The sequence below is a fragment of the Rhinopithecus roxellana genome, chromosome 10 (genome assembly GCF_007565055.1).
Source record: "Rhinopithecus roxellana isolate Shanxi Qingling chromosome 10, ASM756505v1, whole genome shotgun sequence".
In the NCBI taxonomy this organism is placed as follows: Eukaryota; Metazoa; Chordata; class Mammalia; order Primates; family Cercopithecidae; genus Rhinopithecus; species Rhinopithecus roxellana.
In genome coordinates this window covers 2855468-2873333 of record NC_044558.1, presented here as the reverse complement: position 1 = coordinate 2873333, position 17866 = coordinate 2855468, and the positions used below count along the sequence as shown (strand labels likewise).

Here is a 17866-nt window from a genome sequence, read left to right as displayed (position 1 = left end):
GTTTACGCCATTCTCCTGCCTCAGCCTCCCGAGTAGCTGGGACTACAGGCGCCCGCCATCTCGCCCGGCTAGTTTTTTGTAATTTTTAGTAGAGACGGGGTTTCACCGTGTAGACCAGGATGGTCTCGATCTCCTGACCTCGTGATCCACCCGTCTCGGCCTCCCAAAGTGCTGGGATTACAGGCTTGAGCCACCACGCCCGGCCTCCTTTTTTCGTTTGTTTTTTGAGATGGAGTCTTGCTCTGTCGCCCAGGCTGGAGGGCAGTGGCTTGATCTCGGCTCACTGCAATCTCTGTCTCCCGGGTTCAAGCGATTCTCCTGGCTCAGTTTCTCGAGTAGCTGGGATTACAGGTGCGTGCCACCAAGCCTGGCTAATTTTTGTATTTTTAGTAGAGATGGGGTTTCACCATGTTGGCCAGGCTGGTCTTGAACTCCTGACCTCAGGTGATCCACCCCCCTCGGCCTCCCAAAGTGCTGGGATTACAGGCATGAGCCACCGCGCCCAGCTAAGTTTCCTTTTTTTTTTTACTGTCTCCTTCTTCTCTATCTTGGGCTGTTAGCCCAGTTCTCCATCACGCTGGAGGGTCCCAACTGTGTCCCACTAGTGGGGACTTGAATTCAGAAAGTTGCATTTTCCTTCTTGAATCAAGTACCAGAAACAGTAAAACAGTAATAATAATAATAATAAAAGTGCATTTTCTATAATAGATTTGCCTTCCTACCCCTGAAACGTTTCTACACAGGACCCCAGGGAGGAGGCCCCAAAAGCTGGGGCACCAACAGGTGTTATTTTAATTATCTAGTTGTTATGTGTATTTACTTATTTTTTTGCCCGCGAGCCCACCAGGCCCCGCGTGGTGTCAGTGGGCTGCGCAGGTGGGTCCGGAAAGGAGCGGAGCCCATGGGTGGGCGGGGCCAGGGGCCGGCGAGGGGCGGGGCGGCCCCCTCGGCGCTGCGGGCCTCACCAGCTGGAAACCGATCTTCCAATCCTTCCAGTCCACTTGGGGGTTGTTGTCCCGCACGCTGGAGGCCGCGCTACGGGCTTGACGGGGGACCCTCAGGCGCTGCAAGGGGTGCGGCAGAGTGCTCCGCAGGTCGCGACGGCCGCGGGAGCCGGCCACGAGGGTGGGGGAGGAGTCGTATTTGTACAAGTCAAAGAGCGTCTGCTGTGTGATGCGGTCCAGCTCCTCCAGCTCCTCTTTAATTTCCGGATACCTGAAGGGGCGAGGGGAAGAGGGTCAGGCCAGGGGCCCTGGCGCGAGTATCTGGCCCCTCCGCGGGTCAGGATCCTCATCTGTGCCCCAGGAGGCGGGTCCGTCCCGGAGAAGCCTGGGAGGGGCTGGGGTCGTCGTGGCGCCTCCTGGCCGTCGGGCGGTGAAGGGTAAACAGGTGTGTCCGCCGGGAAGGCGGAGGCCGCGGCGAGCCCGGCCGGGAAGGCAGTTACTGTGGACTGTTTATTGAAGGAGAGAGGCAGGAGGCGCCTGTCGTCTGCGGGGCGCTCTCCTCCCCCTCGCCCGGACATAGAAGGGAACCCGGAACTTGTCTGCCCTTTCCCAAGGAGGCGAAGAGTGGGGGCCTTGGGGAGTGGCCTTTCGGCGTGCCGCTTGGCACCTAAATCAAGAGTTCACAACTGCACTTTTAGAATCTCCAACTGTAAAAATACAGGATGCCGCACCCACCCCGCCTCCCTCCTCCAAAGACTGTTCTAATGTGTTTCGGGTGCGGCCCAAACACCATAAATTAAACACAGCTCACTGTAAATCCCTACATTCCTTCTTAATCCAGTTCCTATTACCATCTCCATCATGAAAGTCCAGAGTAGCAGGGCCTTAGGGATGTCATCTACCAAAACACAACAAGTATAGAACTAATAAGCTGAACAAGGTTGCAGGGTACAAAACAAATACACAACAAAAATTAATCGCATTTAGGCCGGGTGCGGTGGCTCACGCCTGTAATCCCAGCACTTTGGGAGGCCGAGGTGGGCAGATCACGAGGTCATAAGATCGAGACCACCCTGGCTAAATGGTGAAACCCTGTCTCTACTAAAAAAAATACAAAAAATTAGCCGGGCGTGGTGGTGGGCGCCTGTAGTCCCAGCTACTCGGGAGACTGAGGCAGGAGAATGGTGTGAACCCGGGAGGCGGAGCTTGCAGTGAGCCGAGATCGCACCACTGCACTCCAGCCTGGGTGACAGAGCGAGACTCTGTCTCAAAAAAAAAAAAAAAAAAATTGCATTTCCGTCTCAAAAAATATAATTAATTGCATTTCTACATGCTGGCAACAAAAAAACTGGAAACAACATCAAATACATAGAAATAAATGTAACAAAAGATGTGCAAGACTGAAAAATATATTGAAATCCCAGCTGAAATACATCAAAGTTCAGAATAAGTGGAGATATATATATATATATATTCATGGATTCAACACAATCCCTATCAGAACTCCAGCTTTTTTCTTTTTTTTTTTTTTTGGACAGGATCTCGTTCTGTCACCCAAGCTGGAGTGCAGTGACACAATCACTGCTCACTGCACCCTCCTCCTGGGCTCAAGCAATCCTCCCACTTCAGCCTCCCTAGTAGCTGGGACTACAAGTGTGCCACCACACCAAGCTAATTTTTGTATTTTTTTGTAGAGACCGGGTTTCACCACGTTGCCCAGGCTGGACTCCAGCTCCTGAGCCCAAGCCATCACCAGCCTCAACCTCCTAAAGTGCTGGGACTGGAGGCGTAAGCCACTGCACCTGGCCCCAGCAGATATTTTTAAAGAAACCGACAGACTGGTTCTAAGACTTATGTGGAAATGCAAACAATCTAGAACAGCCAGAAAATTTTAGAAAAGAAGAGCCAAGTTGGAAAATGTATTCCTCCTGACCTTAGAATTTACTATAAAGCCACAGTAATCAAAACAACGTGGTTCTTGGTAAGGAGAGACAATAGATCAATGGAACAGAATAGAGTCCCTGAAATAAACTCACGCATAGATGGTCAACTGATTTTTCACCAAAACACCAATTCAATTCAGTGGAGAAAATAAAATTTGTTAGTAGATTCTGCTAGAACAACTGAATACTGTATTGGGGGAAAAAATGACCCTCAATCTCTACCTTATACTATACAGGCAAAAGTTAATTCAAGATAGATCATAACCTAAACATGAAATTCAGAACCATAAACACTCTAGAAGATGGAAGATATCTTCCTGACCTTGGGGTAGGCAAAATTCTCTTGTAAGAAAAATATTTAACAAATAATCCCTACAACAACCCTATGTAGTAGGCACTTTATGGACAGATCTACTTTTTTTTTTTTTTTTTTTTTTGAGACAGAGTCCCGCTCTGTCGCCCAGGCTGGAGTTCAGTGGCACAATCACGGCTCAAAAGCTCTGCCTCCCGGGTTCACATCATTCTCCTGCCTCAGCCTCCCAAGTAGCGGGGACTACAGGCCCCCGCCACCACGCCTGGCTAATTTTTTGTATTTTTTTAAGTAGAGATGGGGTTTCACCGTGTTAGCCAGAATGGTTTCGATCTCCTGACCTTGTGATCCGCCCACCTCAGCCTCCCAAAGTGCTGGGATTACAGGCGTGTGAGCCACAGTGCCCAGTCCAATAGACCTACATTTTTTAAAGATTCTGACCCTGTACACAGCTAGTGAGAATATAAAATGATACAATCACTTTGGAAAACAATCTGGAAGTTCTTCAAAAAGTTAGATATAGAGTTACCATATAACCCATCCATTCCACTCCTAAGAGAATGAAAGCATATGCCCCCCGACCACACACACACACAAATGTGCACAAATGTTCATACCAGTATTATTCCTAATACCTAAAAAGTAGAAAAAACCCAAATGTCCATCAATTGATGAAAGTATAAATAAAATGTGGTGTATCCATACACTGGAATAATATTTGGCACATAAAAAGGAATTAAGTGCTGATTTATGCTACAACATGGATGATGCTTGAAAACATTATACTAAATGAAAGAAGTCACAGAAGACAACATATAGCATGATTCTAATTATAGGAAATGTCCAGAATAAGCAAATCTTTTTTTTTTTTTTTTTTTTTTTTTGAGACGGAGTCTTGCTCTGTCGCCCGGGCTGGAGTGCAGTGGCCAGATCTCAGCTCACTGCAAGCTCCGCCTGCCGGGTTTACGCCATTCTCCTGCCTCAGCCTCCCGAGTAGCTGGGACTACAGGCGCCCGCCACTTCGCCCGGCTAGATTTTTTGTATTTTTTTTTCTTTTAGTAGAGACGGGGTTTCACCGTGTTAGCCAGGATGGTCTCGATCTCCTGACCTCGTGATCCACCCGTCTCGGCCTCCCAAAGTGCTGGGATTACAGGCTTGAGCCACCGCGCCCGGCCCCAGAATAAGCAAATCTATAGATAGAAAGTAGACTAGTGGTTGCACAGGGCTAGGGGTTAGGTAGATGGGAGGGAAAGATGAATGCCTGCTAAAGGGTATGGGGTTTCTTTTGGGGGTGATGAAAATGTTCTAAAATTGATTGTACTAATAATTGCACGATTCTGTGAAATACATTAAAAACGATTGAATTTTTTTTTTTTTTTTTTTTTTTTTTGAGACAGAGTCTCATGCCCAGGCTGGAGTGCAGTGGCCGGATCTCAGCTCACTGCAAGCTCCGCCTCCTGGGTTTACGCCATTCTCCTGCCTCAGCCTCCCGAGTAGCTGGGACTACAGGCGCCCGCCACCTCGCGCGGCTAGTTTTTTGTATTTTTTAGTAGAGACGAGGTTTCACCGTGTTAGCCAGGATGGTCTCGATCTCCTGACCTCGTGATCCGCCTGTCTCGGCCTCCCAAAGTGCTGGGATTACAGGCTTGAGCCACCGCGCCCGGCAAAAACGATTGAATTTTAAGTGGGTAAATTGTATGGCATGTGAATTATATCTCAATCTGTTCTTTAAAGGAAAAATACCTAATGAAAAGATCATCTTGATATATAAAGAATTCTTGTAAATTAACAATTAAAAAAATTTAATGACCAAAAAACATATACAAATGGTCACTAAACACCTGAAAAGCTACCCAACATAATTAGTCCTCAGGGAAATGCTAATTAAATCCATGATAAGGTACCGTTAGAAAGGCTAAAATTAAAAAGACTGACATAAGTGTTGGTGAGGATGTAGAGAGCAACTGGAATTCTTCTAAGCTGCTGATAGGAGCATAAAATGGTACCACTGCTTTGGAGGACCAGTTAGTAGTTGCTTATAATTTTAAACATGCATATCTACCTTATGACCCAGTAATTTCATTTCTGAATATTTTACCAGGTCCACTCCTAGCTACTACACAAGAGCAAGAAAAACATGAAGATTTGTACATGAGGTTGAGTTCAGTGGCTTACACCTGTAATCCCAGCACTTTGGGAGGCCAAGGTGGGTGGATCACCTGAGGTCAAGAGTTCGAGACCAGACTGATCAACATGGAGAAACCGCATCTCTACTAAAAATGCAAAATTAGCCAGGCGTGGTGGCACGTGCCTGTAATCCCAGCTACTCGGGAGGCTGAGGCAGGAGAATCGCTTGAACCCAGGAGGCGGAGGTTGCAGTGAGCCAAGATCTTGCCATTACACTCCAGCCTGGGCAACCAGAGTGAAACTCCATCTCAAAAAAAGAAATAAATAAGATTTGTACATAAATGTTCATAGCCATTTTATTTATAATAGCCAAAAAGCCTAAAGCAACTCAAAGGTGTGTTGACGGTGTGTGTTTGGCATTCTAGGAAACTTGCTCATTACTGCTAATTAAAAGAATGGCGCCGGGCGCGGTAGCTCAAGCCTGTAATCCTAGCACTTTGGGAGGCCGAGACGGGTGGATCACGAGGTCAGGAGATCAAGACCATCCTGGCTAACACGGTGAAACCCGGTCTCTACTAAAAAATACAAAAAACTACCTGGGCGAGGTGGCGGACGCCTATAGTCCCAGCTACTCAGGAGGCTGAGGCAGGAGAATGGCGTAAACCCGGGAGGTGGAGCTTGCAGTCAGCTGAGATCCAGCCACTGCACTCCAGCCTGGGCAACACAGCGAGACTCCGTCTCAAAAAAAAAAAAAAAAAAAGATTGGCAATCGGCGGGGCATGATGGCTCACACCTGTTATTCCAGAACTTTGGAAGTCCAAGTGGGTGGATCACTCGAGCTTAGGAGTTTGAGACCAGCCTGGGCAACATGATGAAACCTTGTATCTACAAAAAATACAAAAATTCGCCAGATGTGGTGGTGCACACCTGTAGTCCCAGCTACTCAGAAGACTGAGGCAAAAGAATTGCCTGAGTCTGGGAGTTTGAGGCTACAGTGAGCCGTGATCGTGTGGCTGCACTCCAGCCTGGGCAACAGAGCAAGACCCTGTCTTGAAAAAAAAAAAAAAAAAAAAAGAATGGCATTTGTTGAGCACTTACTACGAGCCAGGCACTGTGGTATTAGAATGTACATTATTTAATTGTTAAAAGAAGAACGTTAGACAAAATTAAATTTAACAGTTTACTTTTTTTTTTTTTTTGGAGACGGAGTCTCCGCTCTGTCGCCCGGGCTGGAGTGCAGTGGCCGGATCTCAGCTCATCGCAAGCTCTGCCTCCCGGGTTTATATGCCATTCTCCTGCCTCAGCCTCCCGAGTAGCTGGGACTACAGGCGCCCGCCACCACGCCCGGCTAGTTTTTTGTATTTTTTAGTAGAGACGGGGTTTCACCATGTTAGCCAGGATGGTCTCGATCTCCTGACCTCGTGATCCACCCGTCTCGGCCTCCCAAAGTGCTGGGATTACAGGCTTGAGCCACCGCGCCCGGCCAAATTTAACAGTTTACTTGAGCAAAGAACGATGTTTGAATCAGGCAGCCCCTCAACCGGAATAGGCTCATCAAAACCACTCAGCAATAAAAAGGAACTGATACATGCAAAAAAACAGGGAAGAATTCCAGATACATTAAGCAAAATAAATCAGACACACATACAAGAAAATACATACTGTATGATCCCATTTATATGAATTCTATGAACCGACAAAACTAGTTGATGGTGATAGCATTCAGAAAATGATAGTGGGAGAGGAAGAGGAATTGATGGAAAGGGGGCACTAGGTAATGGGAGTGTTCAGCATCTTGACTGTCAAACCTGAGTGGGCACTCAAGATTTGTTCATTTTGGCTGGGCGCGGTGGCTCACGCCTGTAATCCCAGTACTTTGGGAGGCCGAGGCGGGCAGATCACAAGGTCAAGAGTTCAAGACCAGCCTGACCAACATAGTGAAACCTCGTCTCTACTAAAAATACAAAAATTAGCTGGCCGTAGCGGCACACACCTGTAATGCCAGCTACTTGGGAAGCTGGGGCAGGAGAATCGCTTGAACCCGGGAGGCGGAGGTTGCAGTGAGCCGAGATCATACCACTGCATCCCAGCCTGGGCGACAGGGCGACACTCTTTCTCAAAAAAAAAAAAAAAAAAAAAAAAAATTGTTCATTTTATTGTGTGTAAATTATGCCTCACTTAAAAGAAAAAAATAGCAGTGCAGGGTCTTACTTGCCAGATTCAGATTTAATGGGTCTGGGACGGAGCCAGAACAAGGTTGTTTAAAAGAGCCCCCACGTGGTCCTAACGTGCAGCTACATTAACCACCGTCTAGTCCAGATCTTCACTTCCTCTTCCAGTCAGCTCTATTTCCATCTCTACCAGAAAAGTATAGTTGGCTGGGCCTTAGGCATCAGCTCTGGCAGCCCCTAAACTTCTCACAGGAGAAAATGTAGCTCTGGTAAGGTGTGTGTTTGGCATTCTAAGAGACTTGCTTGTTATTAGTACTTAAAAGAATGGCAACATAGCTAGCGTTTATTGAGCACTTACTATGAACCAGGCACTGTGGTATTAGAATGTACATTATTTGATTGTTAAAAGAAAAACTTTTTTTTTTTTTTTTGAGACGGAGTCTTGCTCTGTGCCCCAGGCTGGAGTGCAGTGGTGGGATCTCGGCTCACTGCAAGCTCCGCCCCGCCAGGTTCCCGCCATTCTCTTGCCTCAGCCTCCTGAATAGCTGGGACTACAGGCGCCCGCCACCACGCCCGGCTGATTTTCTTGTATTTTTAGTAGAGACGGGGTTTCACCGTGTTAGCCAGGATGGTCTCGATCTCCTGACCTCCTGATCCGCCCGCCTTGGCCTCCCAAAGTGCTGGGATTACAGGCTTGAGCCACCGCACCCAGCCAAAAGAAAAACTTTAAACAAATTAAATTTAACTTGAGTTTCACTGAGCAAAGAATGAACCTTGAATCGAGTGCCCCCACCCTGCCAGCAACCAGAATAGGTTCAGAGTGACTCTGGGATCTGCTGCATGATTAGATAATATTCGTGGACAGAAAACGGAAGTGAGGTTCTGAAACACCTGGACTGGTTACACCTCCGGCGTTTGCCTTATTTGGACAAGGTTTGAACAGTGGGCTGCCTTTCATTGGCCAAAACCCTGCGATTGCTATAAAGGTAGGTTATAGTGTGTTTACGTAGCTAGTTAGGTGGCAGTTCACTATGCACGAAGAAACCTGTAGGCCAAGCTCAAAAAATGTAAAGACGCAACTTTAGGCTAAAACTCATTTAACATGATTTAATCTTCAGTGTAACGCAGTACACCGTTGGCCACTGTTAGCTAACAGTTGTCATTCCCTTTTCCAGGTGAAAACCCTGAGGCATGATGACTTATTGCAGAAGGCACAGTTAGCAAATGGGTCAGATGGCACTCCAACCACCACACTGCCCTCTGGTCCGTCCCTGCTACCTCTGGCTATTTTAGGAGGGCCACATGGTGCCCCAGAAAGAGCACCCGGGCCAGAATCTGCGATGTAGGGCCTGGTGTTCTTGCCACACGCTTTCTGTCTATGTAACGCTGGGTAAGTGACCCAGCCTTTCTAAATCTCAGTCTGAGTTCCTTATCTGTAAAATGGGCATAACACTAGATCTGCCTACCACATGAAGCTCTTGGAGGGTTAAGTGAGAAAACACTCAGTCACACAAAGTGAAGAGACCATCGACTACCAGGAAGACACAGAGGAGCCTGGAGCCCAGGAAAGCGAATTGCCTTTCTCAAGGTCACACAGGAAGAATCCAGATTCCCCACTTGCCTGGAGTTATTTCCATCACATCCTGGCTGGGCCTCCCTTTCCACTCCTTCCCCAAGCTGCCTCAAGACCCTGCTGCCTCCTGCTCCTCCCTCTCTCTCATCACCAGCTTCAATCTGGTTGTCACTTCTCTGGCCACACTCCTCTCCCCTGGGGAGCCCCCATGCCATCTCTGTGCCCGGCTTTCTCTTCCATGCTGCCACCCTACGCACCTACCTCCTGCCCAGCCTCACTGATGAGCCCCCCCACTGAGCACAGCCTGGGCCCCCAGCCCTTGATCCCATTCACACACACCAGAGGAGGCTGGGCTCCATAGGGTCCAATCTTCACTCCCAAAAGGTCTACTGCTCCCCATTTTTGGTATAAGATAAGGATTCCTGGCCGGGCGTGGTGGCTCAAGCCTGTAATCCCAGCACTTTGGGAGGCCGAGACGGGCGGATCACGAGGTCAGGAGATCGAGACCATCCTGGCTAACACGGTGAAAACCCGTCTCTATTAAAAAAAAATACAAAAAACTAGCCGGGCGAGGTGGCGGGCGCCTGTAGTCCCAGCTACTCGGGAGGCTGAGGCAGGAGAATGGCGTAAATCTGGGAGGCGGAGCTTGCAGTGAGCTGAGATCCGGCCACTGCACTCCAGCCTGGGCGAAAGAGCTAGACTCCGTCTCAAAAAAAAAAAAAAAAAAAAGTCTCTCCCTGCCTGACCCCCTGATACTAGAAATTCCTATAGCAGGAGGCAGAGCCTTTGAGTTGACGCCTAGAGCTAAGAGAACTGACCACTAAACAGAAAGCACACTGAAGACACCTGATCTTGTTTTGAGGAACCCAGCGGCTGGAGGGAAGGGATAAAGAACGCCCACAGTAGGTTCCTCCAGACAGTCCAGCCCTTCTAGCCTTGACCTCCTCCTCAGGTCATGCTCACTGCCCTTACTCCCATCTGCTCTGGCAGGCAGCCCTACATTGGAGGGTGAGTCAACCCTTACACAATTCCATCCATCAGGCAGGCATTATTATCCCCATTTTACAGTTGAGGAAACTGAGGCCTGTCAACTAGGCAAGTTCCCCAGGGTCACTCAACCAGGAAGGACTGGAGCCAAGATGTGAATCCAGTCCTGTTCCCTCCATGGCCCCTGCTTTTTCCACTGTGTCTGCCTCCCAGCTCTGAAGCATCTGAGATCAGGCAGCAAAATCTCCTTTCCCTACAGCTGGCCCTCTCCCCTCTAGCCCCTCTTCTGCATCCAGGACAGACCAGCAGGGTGTAGGGACCCTGGGAGACTTGGGGGCTGACACCCTGCTCTCTCGTCATCTGGTCTCCTCTTCCCTCCCTCTTACCCCTGGTGGCCTCCTCTCACAGAGGAGCCCATGCTCACCCTGACAGCCGTGGGACCTGCCTAGGCCCCATCCCACCCGGAGGCCTTGCTGGAGCACTCAGCCCGCATTCCCAGATTACCAGGCAGAGCTGGGCACAGGAAATGCACCAACTTCTTCTCTGTGGTGCTGTCTCCCACCTCCAGGGACCACCTAGAAGCCTTGAGTTCCCCTTCTTTGGCCCCTTCACTAGCCCCATTCTCCACCTCTCAGCATCTCCAGCCTTGTCTCCCAGGGGGCTGTGAACACACAACCCCAGTGGAGTCCTCCCCACACTTGGCCCCTACAAGTTCAGCCTGCACCACAGTGTGTTCACAGACAGGTGCCCCAAACCCGTGAGTCCCCCTGAGGACACAGCCAAGTAACAGAGATCGCCCCACTAGAGCCTGTTCTGAGCTCTCAGATCATATGTGGAGTCCAGTCCTGGCTGTGACTTTTTTTTTTTTTTTTTTTTGAGACAGAGTATCCCTCTGTTGCCCAGGCTGAAGTGCAGCAGTGTGATCTCAACTCACTGCAGCCTCTGCATCCCAGGTTCAAGCGATTCTCCTTCCTCAGCCTCCCGAATAGCTGGGATTACAGGCACACACCACCACACCTGACTAATTTTTGTATTTTTTAGTAGAGACAGGGGTTTTGTCATGTTGGACAAGCTGGTCTCGAACTCCTGACCTCAGGTGATCCGCCCGCCTCAGCCTCCCAAAGTGCTGGGATTACAGGCATAAGCCACCACGCCCAGCCCTGGCTATGACATTTTAAGAGCAGTAGGTGCTCACAAACCAATGATTACCCAGCGGATGGACAGCCAGGGCAGTGAGATGTTTATAAACCATTTCATTCAAGGAAAGGGGAAAGGACTAAATTCTAATCAGCTTTCCAGGCTCATATCCTGACCTCACCACATATTTGCTGGCTAACCTTGGACAAGTTACTTATGTTTTCTGTGCCTTTGTTTCATCATCTGTAAAATGGGAATAATAGTAGAACCTGCCCCGTAGGGTTGTTATGAAGATTAAATTACTTAATATAGGAAAAAGTACTAAAAAAGTACCTTGCAGAGTAGGTACTGTATAACTGCTGGTATTGTTTTCATTATCATTACTGTTGGTATTACTGTTATTGGAGAAGAAAAAGCTAAGGAGACACAAGACACAAGAGCACTGCCTGCTACGTAACTACCATGTGACCTTGTGTCTTAACAAAAGTGGAGCTAAAGACCCAGATTCTGATTCTGACTCCTCCACTTACCAGCTGGGTGATCTCTGCAAAGCCTACTAGGCTCTCGGAGCCTCCATCTTCTTTTCTGACTATGGGACTGACACTTGCCTAAACAAGCGTGTTATGAGGATCAAAATATGACAGTGGGCTTTGCAAACTGCAGTGCAATTACTGCTATTATAGCCGCACCTGAACTGATAGCCAGAGGAAGGAGGAGACGCCTTTAGGGCTGCTTCAAAGACACAGAACCAGGACCAGAGGGTAGAAGTTATCACAAGCCAAACTGTAGCTTTGCCTAAGGAAGAACTCTCTTCATTTATTTTATTTCATTTCATTTATTTATTTATTTATTTGAGACAGAGTCTCACTCTGTTGCCCAGGCTGAAGTGTAGTGGCGCTATCTCAGCTAACTGCAACCTCCACCTCCTGGGTTCAAGTGATTCTCATCCCTCCCCACAGGCGCACGCCACCATGCCCAGATAATTTTTATTTTTATTTTTTTTGTATTTTTTTTTTTTTTTTTTTTTTTTTTTTTGAGACGGAGTCTCGCTCTGTCACCCAAGCTGGAGTGCACTGGCCAGATCTCAGCTCACTGCAAGCTCCGCCTCCCGGGTTCACGCCATTCTCCTGCCTCAGCCTCCCGAGTAGCTGGGACTACAGGCGCCCGCCACCTCGCCCGGCTAGTTTTTTTGTATTTTTTAGTAGAGACGGGGTTTCACCGTGTTAGCCAGGATGGTCTCAATCTCCTGACCTTGTGATCCGCCCGCCTCGGCCTCCCAAAGTGCTGGGATTACAGGCTTTAGCCACCGCGCCCGGCTTTTTTTTGTATTTTTGTACAGATAGGGTTTCACTATGTTGCCCAGGCTGCTCTCAAACTACTGAGCTCAAGGGATCTGCCCGCCTTGGCCTCCCAAAGGGCTGGGATTACAGGCGTGAACCACAGTGCCCGGCCAGGAAGAACTTTTTTTTTTTTGAGACGGAGTCTCGCTCTGTCGCCCAGGCTGGAGTGCAGTGGCCGGATCTCGGCTCACTGCAAGCTCCGCCTCCCGGGTTTACGCCATTCTCCTGCCTCCCGAGTAGCTGGGACTACAGGCTTGAGCCACCGCGCCCGGCCTGGAAGAACTTTTTAATAGCATCTGCCACAAAGGTAGCAAGGTTCCTGACATGAGAAGGATCCAACCACCGTGGCAGGGTTAGAGGGGAGTCAACTCTTAAGAGTCCAGGTTTTTTTTCCTGCCAGCCCTGCTGAGTAAAGCCTGGTGTCCAGACTGCCCGGGGAGTGCAGAGCCTGCCCACCACGTCAGGGAACTGCAGGCAGGGACGGACTCCCTAGCTCAGGCCTTCCCCATCCTCCCCACAGGGGTTCTCTCTGGGAAACTGCCCCTTGCTTCACCCACTCCTGACCTCCTGCTGTGCCATTTCCAGGAAAGAAGCTATCATGACCTCCTTCATTGTTCAAAAACCCCAAGTTCTTAGGTCCAGTCTAAACCGTTCCTGGGACTGGATGAAAAATATGTCTGTGGGCTCTGTTTCCCATGACTGTAGGTATGACTGGCCCACCCCTTTCGGTGAAGAAGCCACAGAGAAAGGGACTGCAGTGGCCAACCCTTCCCTTTGGACTCAGCACTTCCTTGCTTAGTCTGAAAAGTCTTCAGTGCTTTGTCCACTTTCCTTGAAGTTAGAAAGCAGCACAGAGTCCTGCATGTCCACTTTCCTCCTCTCCCTCTGCTGGCGATGACCCTCAGCAGGTGGGCAGCCCTGGGCAGCTCTGCCTCACTCCAGTTCCTCTAGCTCATCAACTCACTTCCTCTGTAGGAGTCACTCACCGCGCTCCCTGTGATTCACTCACTGGGGTTGGTTAACCTGTTTACCTTCCTGCCTCTCTCCTGAGTAGGAGTGGCCCTGGATCCCCGCCCTCCTGCACGCCTGACAAATTGTCCTCCTGTGACTGCTGATCTGCCCACTGGGCTCGCACCAACTGCCCCCGACCCTGGGAGGTCTCTGCCCGATCCCTACTTAAAGTGTAACGGAAAAAAGAGCTTTGAAATCAAACACACTTGGTTTGTGACTCAGCTGCTAACCTGAGATGCCCTGGCTTTTCTTTGGAGCCTGGCGGGGAGGAGGGTGGGGGGAGGAGGCGAAGGGGGAGGGGAGTGGAGGGGCAGGGGATGATTTCTGAGTCCCAGTTTCACCACTTGCTGTCTGTCTGAAGCTGAGCCAGTTACTTAACTCTCTGGGCCTCAGTTTCCTCATCCATAAAATTAGAGTAATCATGATACCTACTTTCAAGGTGTGTTGTGAGAATTAATTAATTTAAAGCAGAATCATCTGATTTAGACTCATTTGTAAAAATGTCTGGCACATAAATATATACAAGCGTTATTACTGTTTTTTTTTTTTTTTCTTTGAGACAGTGTCTCACTCTGTGGCCCAAGCTGGAATGCAGTGGCATGATCTCGGCTCACTGCAACCTCGGCCTCCTGAGGTGATTCTCCTGCCTCAGCCTCCCAAGTAGCTGGGACTACAGGCATGCGCAACCACGCCTGGCTGATTTTTGTATTTTTAGTAGAGATGGGGATTTCACCATGATGGCCAGACTGGTCTTGAACTCCTGGCCTCAAGTGAGGGGCTCTTTTAAACAACCATGTTTGGGCTCCGTCCCAGACCCCTCAATGCCTGCCTTGGCCTCCCAAAGTGCTGGGATTACAGGCGTGAGCCACCGCGCCCGGTGGTTATTTTTTAATTTAATAAATAAATAAATAAATTATGTTCCCTTGTTCAAACTATTTCCTCTTGCCAAGCCTTACTTTCCCCATCTAAAAAAAAAATGGGAATACTACTGCCCACCTCCCTGGACTTGTCAGTATTAAATGAGAGAGTGTCTATAAAGCACCCAGCTTTAGGGTGTAGCACATAATGTGACTACAAGGTCAAGCGCGTAGTGTTTGGTGGGTGTTGAATCTCCTTTCCCTGTGCTGGGGAGCCTTCCCCGACTCCCCTCCCCTCCTAGGTGTTCTCTCCCTCCTAACTCCAGCAGCAGCCCTTCAACCAGGAGGAATTCTTTCTGGGTGGATGGCTGCTTCCCAGCCTGTAGTCCCCAGAGGCAGGGCTTCTGGCCTCCTTTCCCCGGCTTTTTCCTGGACTGTCTAGGGACAGCAGAACCTAAGAACTGTGCAGGCCTTGCCCCATTCACCCCTGCCCTCCCTCTCCATCTCTCACTGACATATTTTCAACCACAAATATTTATTGAGTGCCCACTGCCCCGCCTGCTGTCCTTCCCCTTCCTGCTGCATCCCTCCCCTCCACCAAGGCCTTAAGGGGTGAGGATGTCTGCAGGCACCAGGGGGAGAAATATGAGGTTGAGGGGAAGTACCCAAGAGAGCTCTGAAATGAGACGGAAACCACGTCTGCCTGGAAATTTCATTCACTCAACGCCCCACATCTCGGGTATCAAAAAGAGGCAGAGTTTTGGGATTAGGCGTAAACAGGATGAGTCACAGCTCAGTCACTCTCTCTGTGATGTTGTGACTTGCCTCTCTTTGCCTTAGTTTCCTCAAGTGTAAAATAGGGATAACAATAGCACCGGCCTGGTAAGATGTGAGAATGAAATGAGAGGCCCGTGGACACCTTAGCAGTGTCTGTGCACACAGCAGCTTCTTAAGGAAATGGTCCCTACCCGGAACATTTTACAGAGGTTAATCAACAAAATGGCCCGGCTTTTTTTTTCTCTATCTCTCCTGGACAGGAGATCCCAACCTTTCTTAGTCCGTAACACACCTTCGGACATGATGGAATATGCGAAGGGGCCTCCACCCACAGCATGACAAATCCCAAGCATCCATAATCGCACACACACCAGTGTGTGCACACACACACTCACACCCATAAAGATTTGACACTCCTTGAAGGCACACTAACTCACCATTTTTATCATACTTATCCCAGTGTGCCACACTTACTGGCTTATATGCCTGTCTCTGCCATCTTATTTTATCTGTCTGTCTCCAGAACACAGCAAACTACCTGCCCTTCAATAAAGGATGTATGAATTATTCATGAATCCATTTTGCCTGGTGCCTAGCCCTGTGTCTGGCTTGACGCAGGTGTCCCCAAGGTGTGGCATGGCTGAGTGAATGCAAATAAAAGGTATATAAAAACACTCAGCCCTGCCCTCCTCTCTTCTCCATGCTCACCGCCCGCTCCGGTTTCCAGACCCAACACTGGCAAAACAGCACTGACGAAACCCAAAACTTCAGGACACACCCAAGCACGTAAAGGTCAGGCACCTGGGCAGGTCAACAGTGCGGCATTTCAGCCTGGGTCTTTTGCGGGAACAGCTTCACAAGGGGCTGGTCTCTAGCCTGACCCATTCTCCTTGTTCTGTAAGGCCCCTGCCCCCAGCCTTTGGGCTCACTTGCAGCCCTAACCTCCACGAACCCCCACTTTGCTTTCTCCATAACAAATTCCCCTTCTAAACAAAGACTGACAGCACCCACTTCCGCAGCACCTGCAAGGCCTCGCCTCCCCTCACCTAGCCTCACCTCTCCATCAGACTCTCCTGTGAGGGGGATGAGGCCTTATACTTTGCTGGCATCTTGCTCCAGAAAAGGGATGGAGCTGAGCACATCCCTGCCCTTTTGCAAGCACTCCCTCCCCCTTGCAGGAGGGAGAAGGGAACGGGAGGGAAGGAGAAGAGAGGGCAGGGGAGGGCAAAGCTGCTCCAACAACCACCCTCTGGGTGAGCCTGGGGTGCTAGGATGGCTCCACTGGGCAGGGACGGCAGTCCAGCAAGCTGGAGGCTCCTCGTTTTGCCAGTGGTGAGCTCTACCTGGGACAGGGGTATCAGCTCCCACCCTCAGGTCTGAGGCTCTGCCTGCCCAGTGAGCACCTCAGCACCCTGGATCACCCTTCCAGGCGCAGGCACCAGGGAATGGGCAGAGGGACTAACCAACCTGTAGGGATTGAGGGTGCAGATGGTCACTGCGGGGAAGACAAGCTTGTCCGAGTTGAGGTTGATGTTGAGGCTGACGGGGTAGCTGAAGTACTCTCCGAAAAGCAGGCCGAATTGCCAGTACATCATGCCAAAGGTGCAGAGCCAGAGCACTGCCCAGAAGGCCGTCTTCATGCGGTTGTGCTGGGAGCACACCAGGCGGATGGCACCGTGGATGGTGGTATTGTTGCAGAAGAACTCGAAGAGCTCTCGGTAGGAGCGGTGGAACTCGATCAGGGCCTCCTCCTCCGCCGTGGGCTGCTGGGGTGCCGCAGGTTCTGGGCCCAGCCCCTGCTCCTCATGCTTGTCCCCCTTCGTGAGCCCTGGGGTGGGCTGTGGAGGGCTAGCGTCCTGCTCCTCCAGCTTGGTCCCCTCCATGAGCCCTGGTGTGGGCTGCAGAGGTCTAGGGTCCTGCTCCTCCAGCGTGTTCCCCTTCATGAGCCCCGGGGTGGATTGGGGAGAGCAAGGGTCAGGGTCAAGGCTGAGCTCTGGGCCCTGAGTGCCCTCTCCCATTACCCCTGGAACCCAAGTGAGGTTGCCCCTGGCCATGCCCACGTCCCACCCTGCGCCCACATTCTCCCACTCCTCCCTCCCTCCTCCACCTTTCCTGGAGCCAGCAGACCTGCGGGAGTTGGGGCCAAAAGTGCCGGAGCTGGGCTTCCCTGGAACAGCCTCTCCTCTGCTTCCCTGAGAGGGCCACCCTTTGGTTTCTGTCCCAGCACCTCCTTTTCTGTCTCTGCCCTCTTCCTTTGATCTTCTTCCTCTGGGATCTGTGTCTCAGCTCCTGCCTCTCACTCCCTCTCTATCTGCCCTGTTTCTCTTTGGGTCTCTCCCAGCTTTCCTCTTCCTGACCTGGCTCCTCTCTCTAATCCTGCCTCTCTCCCTCTTCCCCACTTGCCTTGCCCCTTCTCACTCTAGGCCCTCACCGCCAGCCTCTGGCCCTGACCTCAAGCTGTGTCCTGATTCTGTCTCTGCCCCAGGACTGCCAGGCTCCAGAAGGTCTGGGCTGCCTCCAGCTTCCCACTCCCAGGTTGCGGCTGGACTGGGACTGGTTCCTTTCCAGTTGAATCTGGCAGCCAAGCCTCTCCTCCCCCTCACCTGACAGGTGCAGCGGCCGGGCTGGGGAGCCCGCCCGCCGGCCGGCCAGGGATGGAAGCGACAGGAGTCTCATTAACATCTCAATT

At 50.4% G+C, this 17866-nt stretch overlaps 1 protein-coding gene across 4 annotated transcripts in view; it reads right to left on the bottom strand.

Moving 5' to 3' along the window:
• The window catches only part of SCNN1A (sodium channel epithelial 1 alpha subunit), a 33809-nt gene extending 15943 nt beyond the window's left edge, over positions 1-17866 (bottom strand). The window contains exons 1-3 of one of the 4 annotated variants that reach the window (XM_010385962.2): positions 17781-17866; positions 16645-17114; positions 966-1215 (exon numbers count right to left, since the gene is read on the bottom strand). In XM_010385962.2, coding sequence (XP_010384264.1) covers positions 966-1215; positions 16645-17060 — 666 coding nt within the window. In that variant the 5' untranslated portion in view covers positions 17061-17114; positions 17781-17866. Of the gene's footprint in view, positions 1-965; positions 1216-16644 lie in introns of all 4 variants that reach the window. The other 3 variants (XM_010385963.2, XM_010385961.2, XM_030939071.1) reach the window with 3 other exon arrangements.